The 23,619-nt window shown below is 40.8% G+C and overlaps 1 protein-coding gene across 1 annotated transcript in view; it reads left to right on the plus strand.

Annotated features, from left to right (window-relative positions):
- The window catches only part of DLEC1 (DLEC1 cilia and flagella associated protein), a 54,550-nt gene extending 31,281 nt beyond the window's left edge, over positions 1–23,269 (plus strand). The window contains exons 19-36 of the mRNA XM_026652061.1: positions 558–697; positions 935–1,088; positions 2,936–3,046; positions 4,169–4,299; positions 5,011–5,199; positions 5,780–5,847; positions 8,666–8,817; positions 9,962–10,077; positions 10,873–10,943; positions 12,412–12,629; positions 15,319–15,471; positions 16,490–16,612; positions 17,320–17,414; positions 17,518–17,602; positions 18,204–18,398; positions 19,437–19,598; positions 20,873–21,026; positions 21,603–23,269. Of these exons, the coding sequence (XP_026507846.1) occupies positions 558–697; positions 935–1,088; positions 2,936–3,046; positions 4,169–4,299; positions 5,011–5,199; positions 5,780–5,847; positions 8,666–8,817; positions 9,962–10,077; positions 10,873–10,943; positions 12,412–12,629; positions 15,319–15,471; positions 16,490–16,612; positions 17,320–17,414; positions 17,518–17,602; positions 18,204–18,398; positions 19,437–19,598; positions 20,873–21,026; positions 21,603–21,808 (2,523 nt within the window). The 3' untranslated portion in view covers positions 21,809–23,269. The remainder of the gene's footprint in view (positions 1–557; positions 698–934; positions 1,089–2,935; positions 3,047–4,168; positions 4,300–5,010; positions 5,200–5,779; positions 5,848–8,665; positions 8,818–9,961; positions 10,078–10,872; positions 10,944–12,411; positions 12,630–15,318; positions 15,472–16,489; positions 16,613–17,319; positions 17,415–17,517; positions 17,603–18,203; positions 18,399–19,436; positions 19,599–20,872; positions 21,027–21,602) is intronic.
- Positions 23,270–23,619: the final 350 nt, after the last annotated feature.

Raw genomic sequence — 23,619 nt, forward strand, 5'->3', positions numbered from 1 at the left:
GGGTTGACTCAGAGGAGCATAGGGAGCTATATCAGATATGTGATTATTGCTAGCATATGGTGGGGTTTGTGGCTGGATTTGTCATGCTTTGGGTTTTAAAATAAATGTCTAGAATCTGGGATAGATGCTTTTTATTTTTATATAAAGAATCATTGTAGGTCCATATCTCTAAAACATAAAAGGCAAAATTCTGCCCTTAGAGTTGTTCATGCAATTCCTACTGTAGTCCGTAGAAGTTGGACATGATTGTTGGCCAAAATTTGGTCTAAAGACATTTTGTAAGCACAGCTTTCTTGGACAGAATGAGTCAGTCTAGCAGAACTAAAAGAGGAACCTTATCTAGTTAATTAAAAGTTACTTCTTACCTCTGATAGTGGAAGATCCACAATGTCATGTGCTGTATTCTCATTCTCCTGATTGATATCCTGAGTTCTTCAGTTTGGGTCTTTATCTGCATGATATGCAAAGAGCTTACCAAACTGAGAACTTGGGTTCAGCATTTTACACTGCCTAGCAAGGTTTTGAGTGACATTCACATTTGTTTCTCTATCACCTAGGCATCCCCATTCACGATTCAGCCATCTGATGGAGAATTACCTCCTTTGGGCAAATGCAGTGTGTCAGTTCTGTTCAGGTCCTTGCTATGTCAACGTCTCCAGACAGTATTAGAGCTAGATGTCGAAAATGGAGAAGGAAGGTGAGGAAAAAATGGAAATTTTCCTCTAAGCCATGTTTTAGTTTTGATATTTTTGTCTCCTGAAACACCACGGACAATGATCCACACCCGCAGCACTCAGAATTGTATAATATATCAATAAGTTGCTCAATTACACATATTGCTAAATTAACACTACCCTCATGCTTCCCAGAATGTCTGTGTAAATTCACTAACTACGCAACAGTAAAACTGGGCCATTTGTGTGTCTGTTTCCAGTCATCTTCCTGTTTTTGTTGAAGTTCAGACCCCCCAAGCATGTCTGATGTCTAGTCACTTGGTGTTCAGTGAAATTTATATTGGAGTTCCAGCACAAGCAACCGTCAAACTCTTTAACCAGACACTGCTGCCAGCAAAATACTTTTGGGAAGAGGTAAGTGACTTTCTAGTGTGACAAGTATTAGAGGGGTAGCCGTGTTAGTCTGGATCTGTAAAAAGCAACAGAGAGTCCTGTGGCACCTTTAAGACTAACAGATGTATTGGAGCATAAGCTTTCGTGGGTGAATGCCCACTTCGTCGGGTGACAGTTAGTAGTGACACAAGATAGGAGCTGAGCTCTGTAGTTGCTATCACAATAGAAATAATAAAAAATAATAAGATAACTTCTGTGATGTGTCCCATGTGTAATGACCCCTTGATTGGGTCATCAGCAGGAATTAAACCTGGGAACTCTTGCGCTAAGGCAGTGGTACTCGTCCAGGGGTCCGTGAGCCCTTTCAGGGGGGCCACGTGGCCCCACAGCTGAAACCCGGCGCCCCAAGCCGCGTGTGGGTCTGAAGCCGGGAGTGGCGTGGGGCTGAAGCTGGTGGCCCCCCACCGAAGCCGGGAGCAGTGCGGGGCAAAAGCTGGCATCCCTCCCTCCCAGCCAAGAGTGGCATGGGGCTATCCCCTGCCTGCACCCTAAGCTACTTCCCTGCCCACACACAGCCCCTAGCTACCCTCTCCCTGCACCCTGAGCGGTTTCCAAACTTTTTGAGCTGAGTCCCCCCTTTGTGTTATATTTTTTGGTTGCGGCCCCACAGGCCAGACAGGCTGGGTGGCCTGCTGAGGTGAGTCAGGTGGTGGAGGTGGCGCTCCCTCCTTGGACCCCACTGTGTGGAGCTGGCCCGAGCCCCGCCAGCCCTTACCTCCCAAAATAGAAGTCAAACAACGTCTATGCCCAAGGGTCCCCTCCTACCCCCGCTGGGCCCTGGAATTTTTATAGCATGTTGAGGGGGGTCTCAGCAAGAAAAGGGCTGAGAATCCCTGCTCTAAGGCACAGTCCTTTTCCCTTCAGCTAAAGGACTAAGGCCTGGTCTACACTGGGGCGGGGGGGATCGATCTAAGTTACTCAACTTCAGCTATGTGAATAACGTAGCTGAAGTCGACGTACTTAGACCTACTCACCGCGGTGTCTTCACTGTGGTGAGTCGACTGCTGCCTGCGCCTCTCGCGGCAGTGGAGTACAGGAGTTGACGGGAAAGCGCTCGGAGGTCAATTTATCGCGACTAGACTAGACATGATAAATCGACCACCGCTGGATCGATCGCTGCCCGCCGATCCGGCGGGTAGTGTAGACATACCCTAACTCTATTAACTGGGAGCAGTAGATATATCTTATTCTCTATGTTGACTAGCCACTTGAGAAGGGACAGGACACACTTAGCTGTGCTGTGTCAGGAATTCCATTGATTTATTGCACTTTCACGATAAAGAGATCGCACTTCAGTACTTGTATGAGGGGAATTGAAAAATACTATCTCTTTGTTTATCATTTTTACAGTGCAAATATTTGTAATAAAAATAATAATATAAAGTGAGCACTGTACACTTTGCATTCTGTGTTGTAATTGAAATCAACATATTTGAAAATGTAGAAATATACCCAAAAATATTTAATACATTTCAATTGGTATTCTATTGTTTAAAAGTGCGATTAATCGTGATAAAATTTTTTAATTGCGATTAATTTTTTTGAGTTAATTGCGTGAGTTAACTGTGATTAATTGGCAGCCCTAATTACTATTAAGAAAAAAGTATCTAAGTAATTGAACATAGTGGAATTAAAGGGCATGTAAAGTGTGTCCAGACTCTACATATCAGATCTATCGTTTTCCTGAAACATATAGATTCTATGTATTGCTTCATCCTGACAATCATTTCCAATCTGGAGGTGAATTTTGAATGGAGTAGATTTCATCACAGTTAACTGAATGTTCAAGTGTTTATCCTACCTGATAGCTTATCGGAAGTCAGTCAGCTTTCTGCTCTGCCACTGTCTCCCCAACAAGTGGCACTTTGGGCCCACATGAAGAAAAAGAATTGTGTATAGAGCTAACAGCTAATATTATGGTAAGTTTAAAAACTGATCTCATTTTAATAGCACAGAGAACACTGGGATTCTTATTTCAAGTCCATGGGGCAAAAACAGCACTTGCAAGTACAGTACAATGCATTTGTGCATAGAATCTGTCTCAAACGGCCTTTCCGATATGCTTTATAGACTAACATGACTGAAGACAGAAGATGATATTTAAATTATATGCACCTTAAATCGACTTTGAAGTCTGCTTGATTGCCGCTTTGTTTTATTTTTTTTCTACTATGCCCTTTTCTTTACACTTAATGATTAATGCTGCTTTTGTAATATACAAAACTATTGTTGACCTTTATTCTTAAAACACATATTAAATTGATTAAATTTTACTTTATGGTCCTGAAAACATCTTCTTCCTTACATTAATTCCCACCCTTCTTCTCTCGCATTCTAAGGCCTGCTTACACCTAAAACTTTGGTGTACCTACCTCATTTCTCAGGGGTGTGAAAAATTCACACCTCCGAGAGACATAGTTGTTGTCCTAAACCCTGGTATAGACACCATTAGGTTGATAGAAAATTTCTTCTGTCTACCACCTCTCATCCTCTTGAGAGAAATGGAAAAACCCCTTCCGTCACTGTAGCAAGTGTCTACACTACGGTGCTACAGCTGTGCAGCTGCAGTGCCATAACTATGCCACTGTAGCATCTGTGGTGTAGACATATCCTAACTCTTCCTTACCTGGAAAAACTTAAGGAGGGAGGTCAGAATTAATGTGTCCAGACAACAAGATCCATTTCCACAAGCAGGCCAGCACTGAAAAGACAGGCTTCTACCAGAAAATGTGGCAAAAATCAGGAATGGTGCATTTTTAGGTTTATATTATTTGAGGTTGACGCAAAACATACAGTAACATCAGCAAATTTTTAATTTGGTACCTACTGCCAAACAAATCTGATGAAATGTTTTGGTAGAAAATCCATGTGAAGCAACCTGTAAGCCTTCTCAGTCTTCCCCTGCGATTCTGGGTTGTTGTTGTTTTTTTTTTAATCCAGTAAGATTTGTACCTGTTTTACTAATACATTTTTTTATTATGACATCTTTCGTCTGTATCTTTGACTCCATTTACAAAGAAGATGTGACTTTCTCCTATTAGGATGAGCTGAATGACCTTACCCTCTGCTGTAGCATAGAAGATATGATTGAACCTCTTTTTCTGGGCATTTCTGGCCAAGTAAAGGGACTACATGTCACATACTTGATACCTTGTGACAGTAAAGTTACCAGGTAAATGAAGGTGTTATAAAATAATCACCCAGACTTGTTTGTTGGTTTTTAACATCTAATACACTGTAATAGTCCATCTATATTCTGATCCAATATCTTTGCTTTCTCTGCTTGGAGTGAAAGAATTAGCCCTCTCGCTGCCAGCCAAGGGATGGGAATCCTACACCCATCAAACCTTCAAAAGCCAAAGTAACTGTCTGCAATGTTTAAAATATGTAAATTTAACTCTCAGATATGGATATTAAAGTGTTGAGTTCTATACCATACAATTTAAGATCAAATATCCTGGGCTGTTTAGAAGTTTTCCTGCCACGTTGCCAAATCTGGTATATGACAAATGCAATTCTCCTTGATAATTTCTAACCCTACGTCTGCCTGGTATTTTTAATTGTATTCTTGTGATACCTAGCATGACTACTCTGTTTCCGAGTGTACTTTAAGTCCTTGTTGTTTCTTTTTTTCAGATGAGCAAGAAATAGCTTTAATTTGGCAGCATAATCACTACACCTGAAATAAATTCCTACAGGAATATAATTGAGGCAAATCAATACTGGCAAATGCTGGTGGTATTAATCTTAGGCTAGTTGGTCCTTTTAACAAGGGACATCAAAACTGCCTTATGCAGGAAATCTCAACTCTGCCTAAACTGTTCCTATGCTATGAAGAAAGAAGAGTGCTAGTTTTAATATCTGAGGTCACTTTTATCTTTAGTGATGAGAAGCAAATGTTACAAAGTCCTCAAGATCTTCTGTTGGACTTTGGATCTGAAGTTGCATTGAAGAGCATAGTAACACGCCAGCTAATACTTACCAATCATACTGGAATCGATGCTCCATTCACACTAGAAGCTGAATATTTCAGTAGCTGTCCAGTTACCTCAGAGGAACAAGGAAACGATCTGTAAGTTGTGCCTTTCTCGCTAATTAATCGGATACTGGGCCTGATTTTCCTTTCACACTGCTGTGTAAATTTGGAATAATTCCATTGAAATGGAGGTATGCTGGTGTGAGGGGACAATCCCCTATTGCCATGCTGCCGCATTAGTTCAGTACGGACTGTACCACCAGTACCACTTCCTGCAATACAGCGTGTTTCTTAAGTTGACTTTGCTTTGCTTATGAGAAATGATGAATCCTCCGGCTGAGGTACTATGGTTCCAGGCCATCAACTTTTGCAGGAAACACAAAGGGCAGGATTCTCATTTGGTGTAAATAGCATTGCACTATTGCCATTAGTGGGGCTATGCTGATTTACACCAGCTGAGAATCTAGCTTACCAAATCCTGAACTTGTGTCTTGGCATTTAAATGGCTTCACATATAAAGAAGCTATTTTAAAAATTCATTTAGCTGGTGATTCTCGGAAGTCTGTCTTTGAGCAATAGTTACCAACAATCTAGGACTTTGGTTGAACTAGCTTGTAAAGTTAGCAAAGACTTGTGCTGCTCACAGACTTATCATTGAGTCTTTTCCTTTTACAAGCTCCACAGCCAGCCTGGTGAAAAGAACAGCACAAATCAGAAGACATGCAGCCAAGAAAGTACAATCAGGTATGAGAGAAGCTATTTTTGTTGGCCAGAAAGATATCTTCTCACAACTAGCACACTCAGCAACAGCATCCATGGAAAGAGGGCTGAATGGAAATGGAAATCCCTTTATATTAGAGTTTGGGCCTCCAGAACAGGACTGAAACATACTGGTGGACGTTGTGGGGCTTGCCCACAGCATTCAGTATCTATTCTGTGGATCGAGGAGTCCAGGCCCCAGGGCTGTCAATCTGGTTCTTTTTACAAGGTCTAAAATTTAAAAAAATTAGGCTAAATTCTGAGCTGACTTCCATCCCCTGCAACCTCATTGATTTCAGTAGGATTGGATGGACTGACCGGGCAGGATTTGATCCTTTGTTGTTTATTATTTATATTGCAGTAGCTCCCAGAGGTCCTAATCAGGAAGGATCACAGCTCCATTGTGCAAGGTATTATACCAATACAAAGAATCAGACTCTGATACCCTTATTCATCTAGAGGAGCACCTAACTTCACAAGTAGCCATTGAGACTGTTTATGAAGTAAAGTGCTCTGAGTGAGTAGTGGTATCAGAATCTAGCCCATAGCAAATAAAACATAGATGCAATAGAATGTCTACTCCTGGGGGAATTCTGTGCCAGTGCGCATGTGCATAATTCATGTGCCGCAGAAAATAACTTCTGCCGGAAAGTTGCTGCAGTTACACCTTTTGCCCACCAGGGTCCGCTGTGGCACTAGAACAGAGCAGATGCTCTGGGGCCCTCCCCAGCTGCTATAGAGAAGAAAAAACGCTGTGTTCCTTGCAGCGCCCTGCCTGTGGGGTGAGGACAGGAGACAGGGGATATGGGTGGACAGGCAGTGTGGGGCACATGGGGCTGCTGGGGACGTCACAGACTAAGGGCTAGTGGGGCGGGGCAGGACAGGCAGGGGCAGGGGCTGAACGGGAGTGGAGGCGCAGGGCCACATGAGGACGGGGGAGGGGATGTAGGGCCACATGGGGGAAGGGGCGTGGCTGAGTGGGGGCACAGAGACATGGGGACAGAGGGGAGGGGGTGCAAGGATACATGGGGACAGGGGAGGAGGTGCAGGGACACATGGGGGTGCAGGGACACCTGGGGACAGGGGCAGATGTGCCTGACTGAATGGGAGAGGCTAGGGGTCAGCCAGGGTCTGTCTGGGGAAGGCTCCCTAACGATCCCCCCCCCCCCAAAAAAAACTGTTCCATATTTCTCCCACCCGCACCCAACAGCCCTCCAGGTTCACTCCCCAGCTCCTTTTTTCCTCAGCTCCTCCGTTACCTCTGACTCCCCCAAGCCTTTTTCACTGCTTCTGAGGGGTGTGGGAAATAGAGTCTGTATTGTAGTTTAAATTAATTACTCAAGAGTTCTGTATTTATATGTCTAGTAAGGAATCTATTTGTCAAAAAACATTTCCTGAATCTTTTTTATTGTCTGTATTGTTACAGACATACTTGCTGACAGGAATTTTGAAATAAATTACCAAAAATAATTGAAACTGGTGTGATCATATTGTGTTATTTTGACAAAGAAAATATGCAGAATTTTGCAGAATTTTTAATTTTTTGGCGCAGAATTCCCCTAGGAGTAAATGCCTAACATTAGTTCTCACATTGTATCCTGTGATACACTTCCGAGTGGTCCATGGAGCTGTGTCTATCTCAATAGCAGAGCACTCTGTTCTGAAGAAGTGAAACCTCCTGCCATGTATTATCCAGTCAGGACTGTCTTGGCGTTTCTGGGACATTTTTTTGATCAAGTAAACAAACAAGTCCTTCTCTACATCTGGAGTGCTTGCTAAATGTCTTTGTCAAGTGTTTGTTAGATGTTCTGACTTCCAGACACCACCACAACTAAAGGGCTAGCAAACATTTAGAAATAAATAAACAGCACAGATCATGAAGTTAACCAGTCAGTCACTCCAATCCCATTGGAGTCAGTTTATTTTCATCTTACCAATATTGCTTTTTCATGTAATCAAGCATTACAGTTGTCACAGAAAAGTGCAGAATTAGGAGGTTGGCAGGGAAGGTTGTCCTTGGAAGAATCTCTGTCTTAACAAGTGATCCATAATATAAAAACAGATTGAGAACCACTGAATAGGAAGCTGGAGTGAAAATGATTTGATTCTAGAGCAGGGATTCCCAAACTGTGGTACATGTACCCCTGGGGGCATGTGAGACACCTCTGGCAGGTATGCAGGAATTGTGTAATGGTGGATTTTATTTATTGCATTTTCATAATAGGCTACTTAGACAAAGCTTTAAAATTCTTTGGGAATTTGTTATATAAAATACGGTAGTTAATTTACTTCAAGATGTACCAGTGAGATCACAAATACACAGAGACGCTGACGTACAGAGCCATCACCTCCAATCACTGTACAGCGCAGGTTCAGTTGCCCAGCAATTGTCCAGTCTAACTGAGCTCAGAACTTAGGGGGTTTTTTTGGTTGTATACATTGCACTGTAACTATATCCGTATATAACAATGAAATACAGACAGATAGCTAAAGACAAGTAGTGTTAAGAAGAACACACAAAGTATCAGTGATAAGAAGGTTAAGGGTACATGGGCAGCTGGCAGATCTGGAAGGGGGTACACGGGCAGCTGGCAGATCTGGAAGGGGGTATACAGTAGGAAAGGTTTGGGAAACTCTATTCTAGAGGCTGAATTCTCAACTTTGTAAATAGGCATAGCTCCACTGAAGCTAGTGAAACTACTCTGATTAATACCAGCTGATGATCTGAACATGTATTTTGTTTGAAAGATAAACTTTATTCCATTTCCTAGAAATCTTATCAAATACTCTTCTGTTCTTTCAGCATTTGTGCTGGCATTACTGTCTCATGGGAGAGGAGTGGCTTTCCATGCCCAACCTTCCACAGGAACTCTGAAAGCCTTCCAGCAGCTAATTATAGAAATAACAGCTTATAACAACATGTGGGGAGAGTACCATGATGATCTCATCTGTAGGGTAGGTGAGGCTTTTTGTTCTGATCACCAAATTTGCATGGTAGGTTTGGGGCCAATTGTCTTTCCCCAAATTCCTCTTTGCTAAAACACTTTCTTCTGCTTGGTAGGACTTCAATAAGGATTCAGAGTAGCTTTTTCTAGACTGGTTTCAGAGTAGCAGCCGTGTTAGTCTGTATCCGCAAAAAGAACAGGAGTACTTGTGGCACCTTAGAGACTAACACATTTATTTGAGCATAAGCTTTCGTGGGCTACAGCCCACTTCATCAGATGCATAGAATGGAACATATAGTAAGATATATATACATACAGAGAACATGAAAAGGTGGAAGTTACCATACCAACTCTTCCACCTTTTCATGTTCTCTGTATGTATATATATCTTACTATATGTTCCATTCTATGCATCTGATGAAGTGGGCTGTAGCCCACGAAGGCTTATGCTCAGATAAATTTGTTAGTCCCTAAGGTGCCACAAGTACTCCTCATTCTTTTTTCTAGACTGTTTCTTCTAACAAGGTTTAGTTGACAAGTGTCCTCTCCTGTTAAAATGTATGAATCTGGTTTTGGCCACACGTTGAAGGCCTTTTTTTTTTTTCATAGGGCTGTAACAGAGTTCCACAACATAGTTTTGTTCCATCTACAAAATCCAGTTGTAACGGTCACTACTCTGCTCCACCAACCCAATATGTTGTGCTGTTGTGCCTGGTGGAAAGGGTCTTAGGCTTTGTCTACACTGGCACTTCGTCGGCAAAACTTTTGTCATTCCGGGGTGTTAAAAAACACACACACACCCCGAACGACAAAAGTTTTACTGACAAAAAGCACTGTTGTGAACAGCACTTTGTCAGCAGGGAGCACTCTCCTGCCAACAAAGCCGCTGTGGCTCGTGGGGGCTGGAAGTTTTTTGTCAGCAGGAGAGCTCTCTCCTAGAAAAGGCATCAAGCAGAATGACCAATAGATTAGGTACAGAACTTTCCTGCTGACAAGAGTCCTCATTAGATCTCTTGCTTCACTAATTTCCTTTAAAAGAGAAGAGTAAAAAAAATTGAAAATCCATTTGGCTCAAAGGCTACGATATAATTTAGTAACCCAAATTCTAAGGTAGCATTTAATTCTAATTGCCAAGATGCATTGTTTTTTCTTAGGTGGGAGACTTACAGCCTACATTAATTCCTATGCAAATGACTGTGAAAGGTTGCCCAATCTTCTTGCAGATGACAGGACCTCAGACTGAACATCAAACAAAGATACCAATAATCAGGTATAGCCCCCCAAATACTGTTTGTAAGGATGTCAGAAGTTTTAAATGCCATTAGACTATGCCTACACTGTTCATTTTTGGTCATTTGCTATTGTTCAGTAAGAAGGCAGGCAACATTCAGTGGTATATTTGTCAAAATACAGCGTGTGCTTTATTTTGTTTAGACAGTCAAACATTACACTAAGGCCTTATCTGATGTAGATAAGTTTAGCATAGTGTTATGTTTGTGTTTCCTAGCATGACTGTAAAATGCCCTGTTTCCATATACATCATCTCCTAAATCCTTCATCAACCATGCTAACAACTATTCTTCCAGACTGTTTTCTCAGGGTTTAATACTGATTGAATTTCAGTCATTCCAGGCTCAATTGATTCAGGGCCAGCATGGACAGAGATCACTGGCATGCCAGTACCAGTGGTGGAAAAGGTCCTGCTACTCCTCGCTCACAGTGCACTGCTCACTGAGGAGGTGGCCTCTGCCACTCCAACACTTCTATTGACTTCTTTATCCACCATCTTTCATGAGCACCACATTCGCTTGCACACACAAGTCTGAGACAACTATGTTGTCAGAATATGGAGGGAATGGATAATGGAATGTAAACAGAATGTACAATATAACTTTGTTTCCTAGATTGACCGTAGATTATCTGGTTTCCAATACAACAAACTGCCAGCAGTTAACTCTTTAAGCTGATCTGTTTCCACTTTGTTAATTACTCATTTAAAAGAAAAATTCTTAGGAGTTGACCTAACAATTGTACATTGTAACATGAAGTTATTCCTCCTTTCCAGGTTTGGTGCTCATGTCTCTGGTGGGGATACGGTCTCCCGCTGCATCAGACTCAACAACCCCACTCCGTGTGGTAAGGCTGGTTTCATATTCTAAGATATACTAGCTAGCACTGCATCCCTACAGTAATGAAAGCACAGCAATTAACACACCTTCAGCTTTCTTAATTAGGATTTTTTTTTAGGGCAATAAAGGAATAGGAGGAGACACTCACAGCTAATTCAGTAGTTTAGCTAATATAGAGCAATGGCCAGTGCTGCTAGGTCTCTAGCTGTACAAAAGCATTTATCATTGTGGTGTTACCTTTGGACTAGGCTGATGTGGATAGTAGCAGAGCAGGCAGGTTTGAGCCAGAGGCCAGTGAGGGAATATAATTAGCACAATCTAGTGTTTAGTGTGAAACAGGAAAACATCCTATTCCAGTGCACCGTGACTGGATTCTCTTCATCTGTATCCTTCTTTGAAATTCACTTTTTCTGTGAAACCCTCCTAAAGCTAACTCATGTCAATAAAATGCTGCCGTCATTCTATTATTGGAAAGAAAAAATTCCACTCTAAGTTTAGCACCATTGGGCTCTTCTAAATTCCACTTGCATCCAATCTTTGTCTTCCTCTTCAGAACATACTCATTTAAAAGAAAAATTCTCAGGAGTTCTCTCTTCAGTGCACGGGCCATATCTTTCTTTGTGTCTTGGACATCACCAAAATGATTAGGGGCATGGAACAGCTTTCCACGTGAGGAGAGATTAAAAAGACTGGGACTGTTCAGCTTGGAAAAGAGAAGACTAAGGGGGGATATGATAGAGGTCTATAAAATCATGAATAGTGTGGAAAAAATGAATAAGGAAGTGTTACTTACCCCATCAATCACCTGATGAAATTAACAGGCAGCGGGTTTAAAACAAACTAAAGAATCACGTCACGTAACACACAGTCATCCTGTGGAACTCATTACTAGGGGATGTTGTGGAGCCCAAAACTATAACTGGATTAAAAAGAGAATAAGTTCATGGAGGATAGTTCTATCAATGTCTATTAGCCAAGATGGTCAGGGATGCAACCCTACAGTTTGTATCTCTAACCCTCTGATTGCCGAAAGCTGGAATTGAACAACGGGGGATGGATCACTTAATAATTGCCCTGTTCTATTCATTCCCTCTGAAGCATCAGGCACCAGCCACTGTCAGAAGACAGGATACTGAGCTAGGCCCTGTATGTACATTCTTATGCATTTACTTAACAAAACATTCATCATAGTTAATGCTAATAAAGATGTAGGCTGGGATCCTTGGACCTGGCTAGCCTGTGTCTAGTGCAAGACCAGTGACAGGCAAAGATGGGTTTAAGTCATATGTATGCTCTTCTGATCCTCGAGGAATCACCTGTCTGGTCCTGAGAGTAAAAAACTTCCACTCAGGTGCAACTTGGCATCAATGTATCCAGGTGCCATTATCTACCTAGTCCACTTTTTCTCAAGGGCCAAAAAAGCTACATATCGTTGGCCTGACTAAGATTAATAGACTTTTTCCTTTTTCATTCAGACATCCGCATGGACTGGAAAACTTACAATCAAGAAAAAGATAATGAGAAGCTGGTGGACCTCTTGCTGTTTTATGGCCCTCATTTTCCTATTAAGGACGTAGATGAGAATGAGATTGAGTCAAATGCTAGCACCTCAGAGACTGAAATCATGTTAAACTGGGATAAAATCCCTAGCAGCCCAGACATCATTTCTCCAGGTTCCCTCGTGACAGATGATGTAAGATCATGGCAGTCTGTTTTTTTTAAACCATGTTATCAGAAAAGCTAACAGAATGTTGGGAATAAGTAAGAAAGGGATAGATAATAAGACAGAAAATATCATATTGCCTGTATATAAATCCATGCTACGTCCATATTTTGAATGCTGCGTGCAGATGTGGTTGCCCCATTTCAAAAAAGATATACTGGAATTGGAAAAAGTACAGAAAAGGGCAACAAAAATGGTTAGAAGTATAGAACAACTTCCATATGAAGAGAGATTAATAAGACTGGGACTTTTCATCTTGGAAAAGAGACGATTAAGGGGGATATAATAGAGGTCTATAAAATCATGACAGGTGTGGACAAAGTAAAGAAGGAAGTGTTATTTACTCCTCCTCGGAACAGAAGAATTAGGGGTCACCAAATGAAATTAATAGGCAGCAGGTTTAAAACAAACAAAAGGAAGTATTTCTTCACACAATGCACAGTCAACCTGTGGAACTCCTTGCCAGAGGATGTTGTGAAGGCCACTGGGGAAGTTCCAGAAGATTGGAAGGGAGCTAATGTGTCAATTTTTAAAAAGGGTAAACGGGATGATCTGGGTCATTACAGGTTTCAGCCTGACATTGATTCCAGGAATATAAAGAGCAGTTGATACGGAATTCGATTAATAAAAAATAAAGGAGAGTAATGTAATTAATGCCAATCAATGTGGGTTTATGGAGAATAGATCCTGTCAAACTAACTTGATTTTTTTTTTTTTTTTGGAGATTACAAATTTGGTTGATAAAGGTACTAGTGTTGGCATAATATACTTAAGACTTCTGAAAGGCATTTGATTTGGTACCGCACAACATTTTGATTAAAAAGATATAAAATGAACATTGCCCATATTAAATGGATTAAAAGCTGGCTACCTGATAAGTCTCAAAATGGAACTGTAACCAGGAAATTGTCATTGTGAGGATTTGTTTCCCGTGGAGTCCCACGGGGATCAGTTCTTGGCCCTACACTATCTAATATTTTTATCAATGACTTGGAAGAAAACAAAATCATCACTTATAAAGTTGCAGATGACACAAAAATTGGAGGAGTGGTAAATATTGAAGAGGACAGGTCACTGATTCATAGCAATCTAGATATGTTGGCAAACTAGGTGCATGCAAACTGTGTATTTTAATATGGCTAACTGTAAATGTATACATCTAGGAACAAAGACTATAGGTCAGTGGTTCTGAACCAGGGGTACGCAGAGGCCTTCCGGGGGTACATCAACTCATCTAGATATTTGCCTAGTTTTACAAGCCACATAAAAAGCACTAGCGAAGTCAGTACACACTAAAATTTCACACAATGACTTGTTTATACTGTTCTATATACTATACACTGAAATGTAAGTACAGTATTTATATTCCAGTTGATTTATTTTATAAAAATACGGTAAAAATGAGAAAGTAAGAAATTTCTCAGTAATAGTGGCTGTGACACTTTTGTATTTTTATGTCTGATTTTGTAAGCAAGTAGTTTTTAAGTGAGGTAAAACTTGGGGATACGCAAGAGAAATCAGACTCCTGAAACATGTACAGTAGTCTGGAAAGGTTGAGAGCTACTGCTGTAGGTCATACTTACAGGGATGGAGGACTCTCTCCTGGGAAGCAGTGACTCTGAAAAAGATTTGGGGGTCATGGTGGATAATCAGCTGAACATGAGCTCCCACTGTGACACTGAGGCCAAAAGATGAATGCAAACCTGGAATGCGTAAACGGGAATCTTGAGTAGGAGTAGAGAGATTATTTTACCTCTGTATTTGGCACTAAGGCGACTGTGACTGGAATACTGTGTCCAGTTCTGGTGCCCTCAAGAAGGATGTTGATGAAATGGAGAAGATTCAGAGAAGAGCCACAAGAATGGTTAAAGGATTAGAAACTATGTCTTCCAGTGATTGAGCTCCTTGAGTCTATCTATTTAGCTTAATAAAGAGGTTAAGGGGTGACTTGATTACAGTCTATGAGGACCTACATGGGGAGCAAATATTAAATAAGTAGCTCTTCAATCTAGCAGAGAAAGAAAGAACATGAGCCAATGGCTGGAAGATGAAGCTAGACAAAGTCATACTGGAAATTAATAAATTTTAATGGTAAGAGTAATTAACAATTGTTAACAATTTATCAAGGGTCATGGTGGATCCTGCATCACTGACAATTTTTAAAGCAAGATGGGATGTTTTTCTAAACTATCTGCCCTAGGAATTATTTTGGAGAAGTTCTATGGCCTGTGTTATACGGGAGGTCAGACTAGATCATAATGGTCATTTCTGGTCTTAGACTCCATGAATTGGTGTCAAACCAACACTATTTTTTGTCATGTTAGGAGGAAAAATTTGTTTTGAAAACATTAGTCTAGGCAGCCTTAGGGCTGGAATGCTGCTTTGCATGATGAGCAAGACACTCCTAAAGTTCAGTCTTGCTGTCGACTGAACAGCATTGGGGTACCCTGACCTTCCATTGATTTCAGTGGGAGGTTAGGGCATTCAGCACCCCCAGGAGTCACAGTGTTTAATGGGAGAAACCAGGGTTTATGCTGGAAAGTGAGACAAAATAGTATTAGCTATTTTTGCTCTCTTCTTTTGTTCTGAGAATGATGGTTCTGCCCTCCCAGAGTCCTGTGCTGAATGTGTAACATTCCTTACCCTTTCATACCTGTAGGAGTCAGATGTAGACAACAAGGAAGAGGAAGGAAGAAGTGATTCTGAAGTCTGGAGACCAATAAATAATCAAAAGAAAATAATCTCTGTACTTATACAAGCTCATGAAGGGTTTCCTTCCGACTATCCCTACTGTATAACTCCTACACAAATCGTAAGCTGTGACTCTTATGTGTCCTTATAGTTTGCAAATAGCCAACTGTATAGGACTGGGGAGACGGGACAGCAAGGGAAGGCTTTTCATTGGTGCAGAGCAAGAGCAGTAGGAAAACAAAATCTTAAAGATTGGAGAGATACTTCTGCAGACCGTAGGAAGTCAACAGGATAACAATGGTCTCCAACAGACTTCCCCAGGTCCAAGAAGTTCAAGTACCAAGCTCTGGAAGCAGGTCCTTCACCCTGTGAAGAACAGGCAAGCATAACTGGCTGAGCTTGAATGCAGGCCTTTCGACCTCTGGCTGTCTTCACATGTGACTCATCCTGTACAAATATTCTGTATAACTCATACTGCTTCAAAAATAATTGATCCAAAATCAATTAGGGACCACAGTATCTAGAATAAAATATGTTCAGAAATTTGACAGGAAAAAATATGACAATGCATTGGAAACAAAGTTATGAAAGTGTGTGTCCATACATCAAAAATTTGAACATTAATGAACTTTTAAAAAAAAAAACCCACCACATCTTAAATCTTGGAGTAATCTAGCAGTGTATCAATTTTCAATTCCCAAACGTAAGGAACTTCTTTGCCAAAGGGTTCAAGTACAAAGTTAGACTTAATAAAAGAAAATTTTAAAGGGGTCATTTGTAAATTCTTGGAACTCAAGTTTAATTAGAAACTTAACTAAGTTCTCAGAAAATTAATTCAGTTTCTTAAAACCAATTTAGTTATTTTGGTGCAAGTGTATGCATAGACCTTTATTTCAGAATCAAAGTAGCTAAAATTGAGTGTACCCACATAGATTTGCATGGAAATAGTTACATTGGTTTTAATTAATATTTTGTCATTTTTGTGCAAGTCTGGGCATAGAGCAGCCCAAAGAGATTTTTATCTATGCTTTAATTGCAAAGCTCGATACAACCTTAGATGTAAATCTGTTAAGATGCTTCCATAATGCAAAACTGCTCATTTGCTTTAGCTAAATGTCTGTATAATATTTTGATTCCAGGTTGTTCCTGCAGGTAGCAGTGCCTCCATCCATATTTCCTTCACTCCACTCACGTTACCCAAGCTCATTAACAAAATTGAATGTGAGGGGTATGCACTGGGTTTCATGAGTCTAGACAGCAAGGTAAATGTACTATCACAGCTAAGTATTTAGCTAAGTAGTATTGTCACTTCAGTTTGCTTCTTTCTGCTCTGAATGCTATTCAGTAACAGTGAAGCTATTTTATTAATTATTCCCACAACATGGGAGGCAGGTGGTGAATTGTGATTTCTGCTACTGATTATCTAATAACTGCGCACACAGCTCATTTATACGAAAACACCCGTTTTTAATAAGGGAATAGGGAATTAGACTCCTGGGTTCTATTCCCAGCTCACTGCATGAATTTGGACAAGTCACCTATCTTCTATCAGACTCTTCCCTGGTGAAATGGGAAATACAATTTACTGGCTGCTGCAAAGCTTAAATAATGTTTGTAAAGCACTTTAAGATCCTCAGCTGTGAAGCACAAAGTCTTATTAACTATAATAAATATTTAGCAATGACATTTTATAAAATTTTAGAAAACAAGAGTTGCCTCCATATTAATGAGCAGTTTTCACCTAATCTAATAAAATTTTTTGTTTGCATTCAAAATGCAAATATAGCTCAGATTCTGCTATTCGCACAAATTTTTATAGAGGTAGCATAATTTACTACAAATAATAGGCCAAACACTGCCAGAGTTCATCTATGGCTGGACAGCTTTGGGAAACACCCTCAGATTGGAGTTAGTGCTTCATCCTTGACACATTAGTTTGATCCTCATGTATTCTTCCTTTTCCTGTCAGCTTGCACAAGGTATACCTGGCAAGGTGACTCGTTCGTACGGCTATGGAGTTGCACCTTTGAGAATGGACTTGCAAGCTTTTGTAAAGCCTGCTCTGTAAGTACAACAGCTCTGACAGCTCACAAACTTACAGCCAACAACTAAATGAAACCAGAGACTAAGGAAAGGAGTCTAACAGCCTGTGATTCCTTACATTCAGGTTAACTGTAGAAATGGATCATGATGGAGGAATGGTGTTTCATTCCATGGCAAGTGATCTCATACCAAATCAACCCCTTTCTGGAGTGAGTATCTTGTATATTGCTGTATTAAGGTTTATTTAATATACGGCTCAGCTGTTAAGATAATTCATGGCAACACTCACATTGCTGTAAAATAATGTTTTTACTGACCATGTCCTGGTGATGCACTGTTAAATGTTTACCCACAATGCAATTTTTTTTTTTTTTTTTGGTAGAGTACAAACTAGGCCAAAGAAGACTAACGTATAATTACCTATAAGCCAAGAAAGGAGATGTTATTTCAGGAAGATGGCTATTCTGTGTTGGGTTAATTTACTGTAGAGATCTTTTAAGTAGCAAAACAATTATTCATTTTCAGATTAAAAAAGCTTCTGGTAGCAGAATGAAGGCGATTTAGCTCCCAACATGGTCTGTGAATTTTGGTGATTCACAAAGTCCTATCAAATTTTGTTTTTAAACCTTTATATTTTTATTTTTTATGTTTTAATCAAGAGATTCTGAAGCACCCATAAAGAAAAAAGAAAGTGGTTTGGGGCAGGATCCTCCAAATCTCAGATGCTATGGAATGGCTCGAGAGACTAGAAAGCCTTCAAGCCTCTGGAGGGAATTCAGATTGAAAGTAGTTTAATACATTCTCCTTCAGGTTTTGACAGAATCAGTCATTACTCACAACCTGAAACTCACCAACTCCACAGAGGCTCCTCTGCACTTCAGGATCCTTCTATCTGTGCCCTTCACTGTGTCCAGTATCGACCCCAACAGGAGCCTGAAAACATCCCACCGCGACAGGGAGGAGCAAGGGAAGCAACTTCTACTTCATCCACAGCAAAACATGCTGGTAGGTTCAAAAAAACCCCTCGGGCCAGGACAGCTTAGGGCTTGTCAACCCAGTGCATTAGTCCGCACTAGAGGGGTGTAAATTCTAGTGCACACTAACTGGCCCCCATGGACCCTGCTAGCATGCACCAGACGTTCCTTAGTGTGCGTTAATGTAGTACTATTTCAGCAGGGACTGGTGTCTACTCTGGTACCCACTAGAATTTACACCTCTCTAGTGCAGATTAATGCACCGTGTAGACAAGCCCTTAGTAATTAGTATACTAACATGGCCTACGTGAACTGCAAAGCTTTGGGGAGGAAGGAAAAACACAATTGTACAATGGTGCTTGTTATGCTTTTCTTATTGGCAATGTCCCATTGAAGTCACTTTGCAGAAAGTACTAATCAGTATCAGAATATCAAAATGATAAATGTATTTACAATGTAAAAGAAAATATTTGGCTTTCCACTCTTCCTTTCAAGGCCTGAGCTTCCCGTCTGCAACTCCTATACAAGGTGATGGAGGAAAGCAGAAGAATCCTGTTTCGTTTTAGGTGTATGTGCTGGTGGCAGGAAACAGTCAGTCAGCAAAGAATGAAATAACTCAGATGCACTTTAAAAATGTATTTATTTTTAAATCTACACTTCAACACGGGCACATAGAGCTTGATTCTGACCGCATACCTCTATGCATAAGCATAACGACTAACTCCACGGAAGGCAATGGAATTACTTTTGTAAAATTGGCATTAGGGAGAGGAGAATCTGGAGAATTCAGGATCTTAAACTTGTGGGTTTTTCTCCTCATATTTTAAAGGTTTGCAGTTCACCTCTGTTTCAGTGCATTTGCCTTTAGGAAATGGTTCTGGATTTTGAAAAAATGTCAAGATATTTTTTTACCTTTGCCTTGTTGTACAGGATCCCATGGGATTTTGGGCACTGGCATGATTCTGTTGGGTTATGATGGGAACATGTGCTCTGGGGCGGAGCTGTTGGGCAGTTTTTACTGTGGATTTCCTACTGTTACTTCACACATTTTAATCTGAATTCCCCCCAGGTGAAAGTGTCATTTCACACAACTCTGGAGTTACTTACATATCAGAATCTGCCAGCTGACCAGCTGCTCTCAGGAATCAAAGTGCTCCAGTTTGAGAATGGAGACAGGAAAGTGGAATTCAGTCAAAATCTGGTTATTGAATACAGTAACAGAACGACCCAGGTAACAAGCACTTGAGAACAAAAGTAACTCTAAAAACTTATGTTCATGATGCACCTTTAGTACAGAATGATGTTCAATTATTTTTCATAACTTACCCACCACTGAAATGCAGCTGCTTCTAGGGTAAAGTATGCCAACTAACCAATAATGAACAGCAGCACTGCACAAAAGTGATAGCTTCCAACTGAAACTGCAGGGGACCCTCAGGATAACAGACTGTTAATCTCAGTGTGGCGGCCCAATTCAACGAGTCCCATACGTTCTTTGATTGTACAGCAAGAAGGCCTACATTTCACATTTCAACCAAAAGACAGCACCCTCCAATGAGACTGTCCCTTGACACCATGCTGAGGCATTCGCTCAGTACTGACTCAGTGAGAGTGCTAACGACCGAGTTGGCAACATCACCTCCTGCAGCAATATTCCTTGGAGGTCCCTCACAGCTGCTTAGCTAACGGGATGGAATATGATCACAGCCTACACAGTTTAAAACTGACCTCTTCCAGACTGAAGGCTATAAAATAAATATAGACCTTAAGCAGTTTCAGTGCTGTGCAGAATTTTTTCATTCAAGGTGTTTCTAGGGTTTTGCTCACTGTGGTATCTAAGATATGGGCAACATAAGGATAACTCTAGGCAACCTCTGTAAAAAACGAATTTGCAACAATGTGCCAGATACAGCTCTAAAGAAGGAAGGGAAACTAGAGTGAAATGTAATGTCTGTGTCTTCATACAATACTCAAAAGTTAACCAGAATGTACAATGAATATTACCTTGCTGAGGACATGCAATGGTCATTCTGAAAACCTCCCTGAAAAAGCAACACAGCACACTTTACTGTCATAATAGACCATAGGCTTAAACGAAGTCTTAACTGTCGAGTGTAATCTGTAATATCTCTTTTCTTGCCTAAGCCAGCATCTGAGAAACTAAGGTCTGGTCTACACTACGTCATTCAGGGGTGTGAAAAATCTACATCACTGAGCAACGTAGTTATAGCAACCTAATCCCCCTTGTAGACAGCATTATGTCAGCGGAAGAGCTTCTCCCGCCGACATAGCTACCATCTCCCGGGAGGTGGATTAACTCTGCTGACGGGAGAGCTCTCTCCTGGTAGCTTAAAGCATCTTCATTAAAGCAGTACAGTAGCACAGCTGTGCCAATGCACTGGTTTAAGTGTAGGCTTGCCCAAAATAATGCTCATTTCTTTTTGGACAAAGTTATGGATTGTTGTTGTTGTTTTTTAACTCCTTTCCTCTCTCGTATTCTTCCAGCTGGTGCCAGTGACTGCATACCTTACTGTCCCACTACTGGAGCTCTCTTGTGAGACAGTTGATTTTGAGACCTGCTTTGTAAACCAAACTAGGACAGAAGATGTCTTTCTGTTAAACAGGAGCAGATGCAGAAGTTACTGGACTGCTTTACTGGGTATTAAGCCTGTGCAATAGATTCCCTTTGTTATAAGAGGCTAACGCTTGTTTTAGGGTTCTGTTTTAGTAAGACGAGTACGCACATCTAGTCAATACATACAACATGACAATCATTCAGTAAGAATCAGGTCAGGTTCTGATCTCACTATTTTTACTCCAGAGTTTCTTCATGGACTTCAGTAATTACTTCAGATGTACACCAGAGAATGGAATCAGACCCACCATGTTTATTAATCTTTCTTTTCTAACTTAAGGCCTGATCCTAAGAGGAAGTGAGCACCAGCAACTCCCATTGACTTCAGCTGGAGCTTGCTTCTAATGAGGTTAATGGCAAAATGCCCATTTACTTCAGTGGGAGCAGGACTAGACCATTTTATTTTGCCATTTACAACTGCCACCACCCCAGCTTGCCCTGCCAATGAAAATGTAGACTTGTCAAATGCATGTGACAATACCAGACAATTTTTCATTGGCAAGTCAGGAGATGTATTGTTTACTTATATGAATACTGTGTTATACACAACACTGAAGACTCTTCTATCATGTCAATTGATATTTTCATTCTTTGCTGCAGACCAACAGGAACAGCATAACAACATGGAAGTATTTTCCATCTGCCCCATTCATGGAATTCTTGAGGCACATGAAGCTAGCTTACCCACCAAAGCAACTTTAAAGATCAGTTTTACCGCAAGGTACAGTAAGAGAACAGAAGTTTTACTGTCTTTGGAGTTGACTAAGAATGGCCTTGCAGACTGCTATGGTGCAAGGAGTAATTAATTAAAACAGAAATTAACTGTTACCCCAGCGTGTGCCTCCACAAACAGCTGCCCAGTTCTTTGTGTCACAGTGTTGTCTGTGAGGGTCAGAGAAGAGAATAAAAGTGGTTTTGCTCTTCTGATAATCCGAGAACCAATTTTTTCCTCTAAAATTATCAGCCATTATGTAGCTGAATTATTGAGGCATATTCAGTCAATAGAGGCCCATTTACACACGGGCATGCATTTTAATATGGCTGTACTGCGCAGTTCCTGCATGTACCTGGACAAACGGGATTTAGACATGTTAATTCCCATTTGCCCATACATTCCCACAGCATGCACACACAGTCACAGTACAATAAATGCTCAAATCAAGGTACACGCTTTTTCACGCAAACCCCAGGCAATAATGTTTTGTAAATATTACCATGAATTTATCATTAGAGTTCAGAGGCACCCCGCTGAGCTACTGTTTCTGCGCTGGTACTACAAACTGCTGTGCATGTCAGAGCCCTCTGGTTGTCTCCTTAGATTTTAAATTCCATATCATAGGGCTCATATCCTACCTCTGGTGCCCAACAAGTGCTCAGGAAAGTTGAACCCTTGCTGTTCAGTATAGGATTCTGTGAAGTCACACTAAGCAGCTTACCACGCTGTCTCTACATGCTGAACTGGCCAGGAACAGCGAACCGTGGCCACGGGGAGCTGCGGGAGACCGTGCCACGTAAACAAAATGTCTCAGGTCTGCCAGCGGACTACCCTGATGGGCCACATGCCGAAGGTTGCCGACCCCGCTCTAGATCTAGAATTCACACTTACCACAAGCTACAAGTTAACCAAAATTACACTTACTGTAAATGTTTGCCTACAGCTAGCATTCAGTTGACTGCCTCCTGCCCTATTAGAACCAATGGGAAAATTTTCTCATCTAACTTCTTGCCTTTTCCATATGACAATGGCTGTCACCTGGAGCAAGCTCAGCGTCATTCCCTGCCATCACAATAATACTTGTCATTTAGAGATTTATAAAAATGTAACTACACAACAAAAAGAATATTGAAGCTTTCCTTCCAACCACCACATTAACACATTCAACATCATATATAGTTATACCATTAGGTAAGACACTGTTAAAAAGCATACTGGGACCCAGTTACTACATGTGATGTGATGGTACATGAAACTGGGCCAGGCTACAGTAGTCAAAACTCACCATTCCCATAAGGAAAGCAAAGTTAACTTCTGCAGTATCAGATAGCTGGCAAGCACAACAAATGTCAGAGAACAGCGTCATTCTTCCCCTCCCAGACCCCTTAAAGAACTGTGCTATATTCTTGCATGTAGTAGAAAGGCAAACTAACTGAACTGTCTTCTCCCTTTGTATTTTAGGAGTAATGTGGAATATGAAACTACAGTGACTGTTTTTGGAATGCTTGGAGAAAAGCCCTGCAAACTACAGATCAGAGGCAGAGGATCTTACGATGAGAAATATGAAGATCTCCGCTTAATATGAGAGACAGTGTAGATTAGGTGTCAAGGTAATGAGTCACATTCTTGGCTATTGAAGTCACTGGAAGTTACATATGTATACTGAATGGCACTATTTAAACTACATTGCCTATATTTTCTTGTACTTGCGATTTAAATAAAAATTGTAGTTTTAAAATAAATTCCAAGTACTGCATAACAAAGAATTTTACTGAACTAAGATAATTGTCTACTGGACAAATCCCATTCAACAGGTGTTGAATCAAAGTAGTATGTGTTGAGTTCTATAGTTACCTTTTATTGGCATATGCTCATGGATACTTCCAAGGTATCTCTTTCTAC

The sequence above is a fragment of the Terrapene carolina genome, unplaced genomic scaffold (assembly GCF_002925995.2).
Source record: "Terrapene carolina triunguis isolate 2854851 unplaced genomic scaffold, T_m_triunguis-2.0 Scaffold111, whole genome shotgun sequence".
NCBI lineage: Eukaryota > Metazoa > Chordata > Testudines > Emydidae > Terrapene > Terrapene triunguis.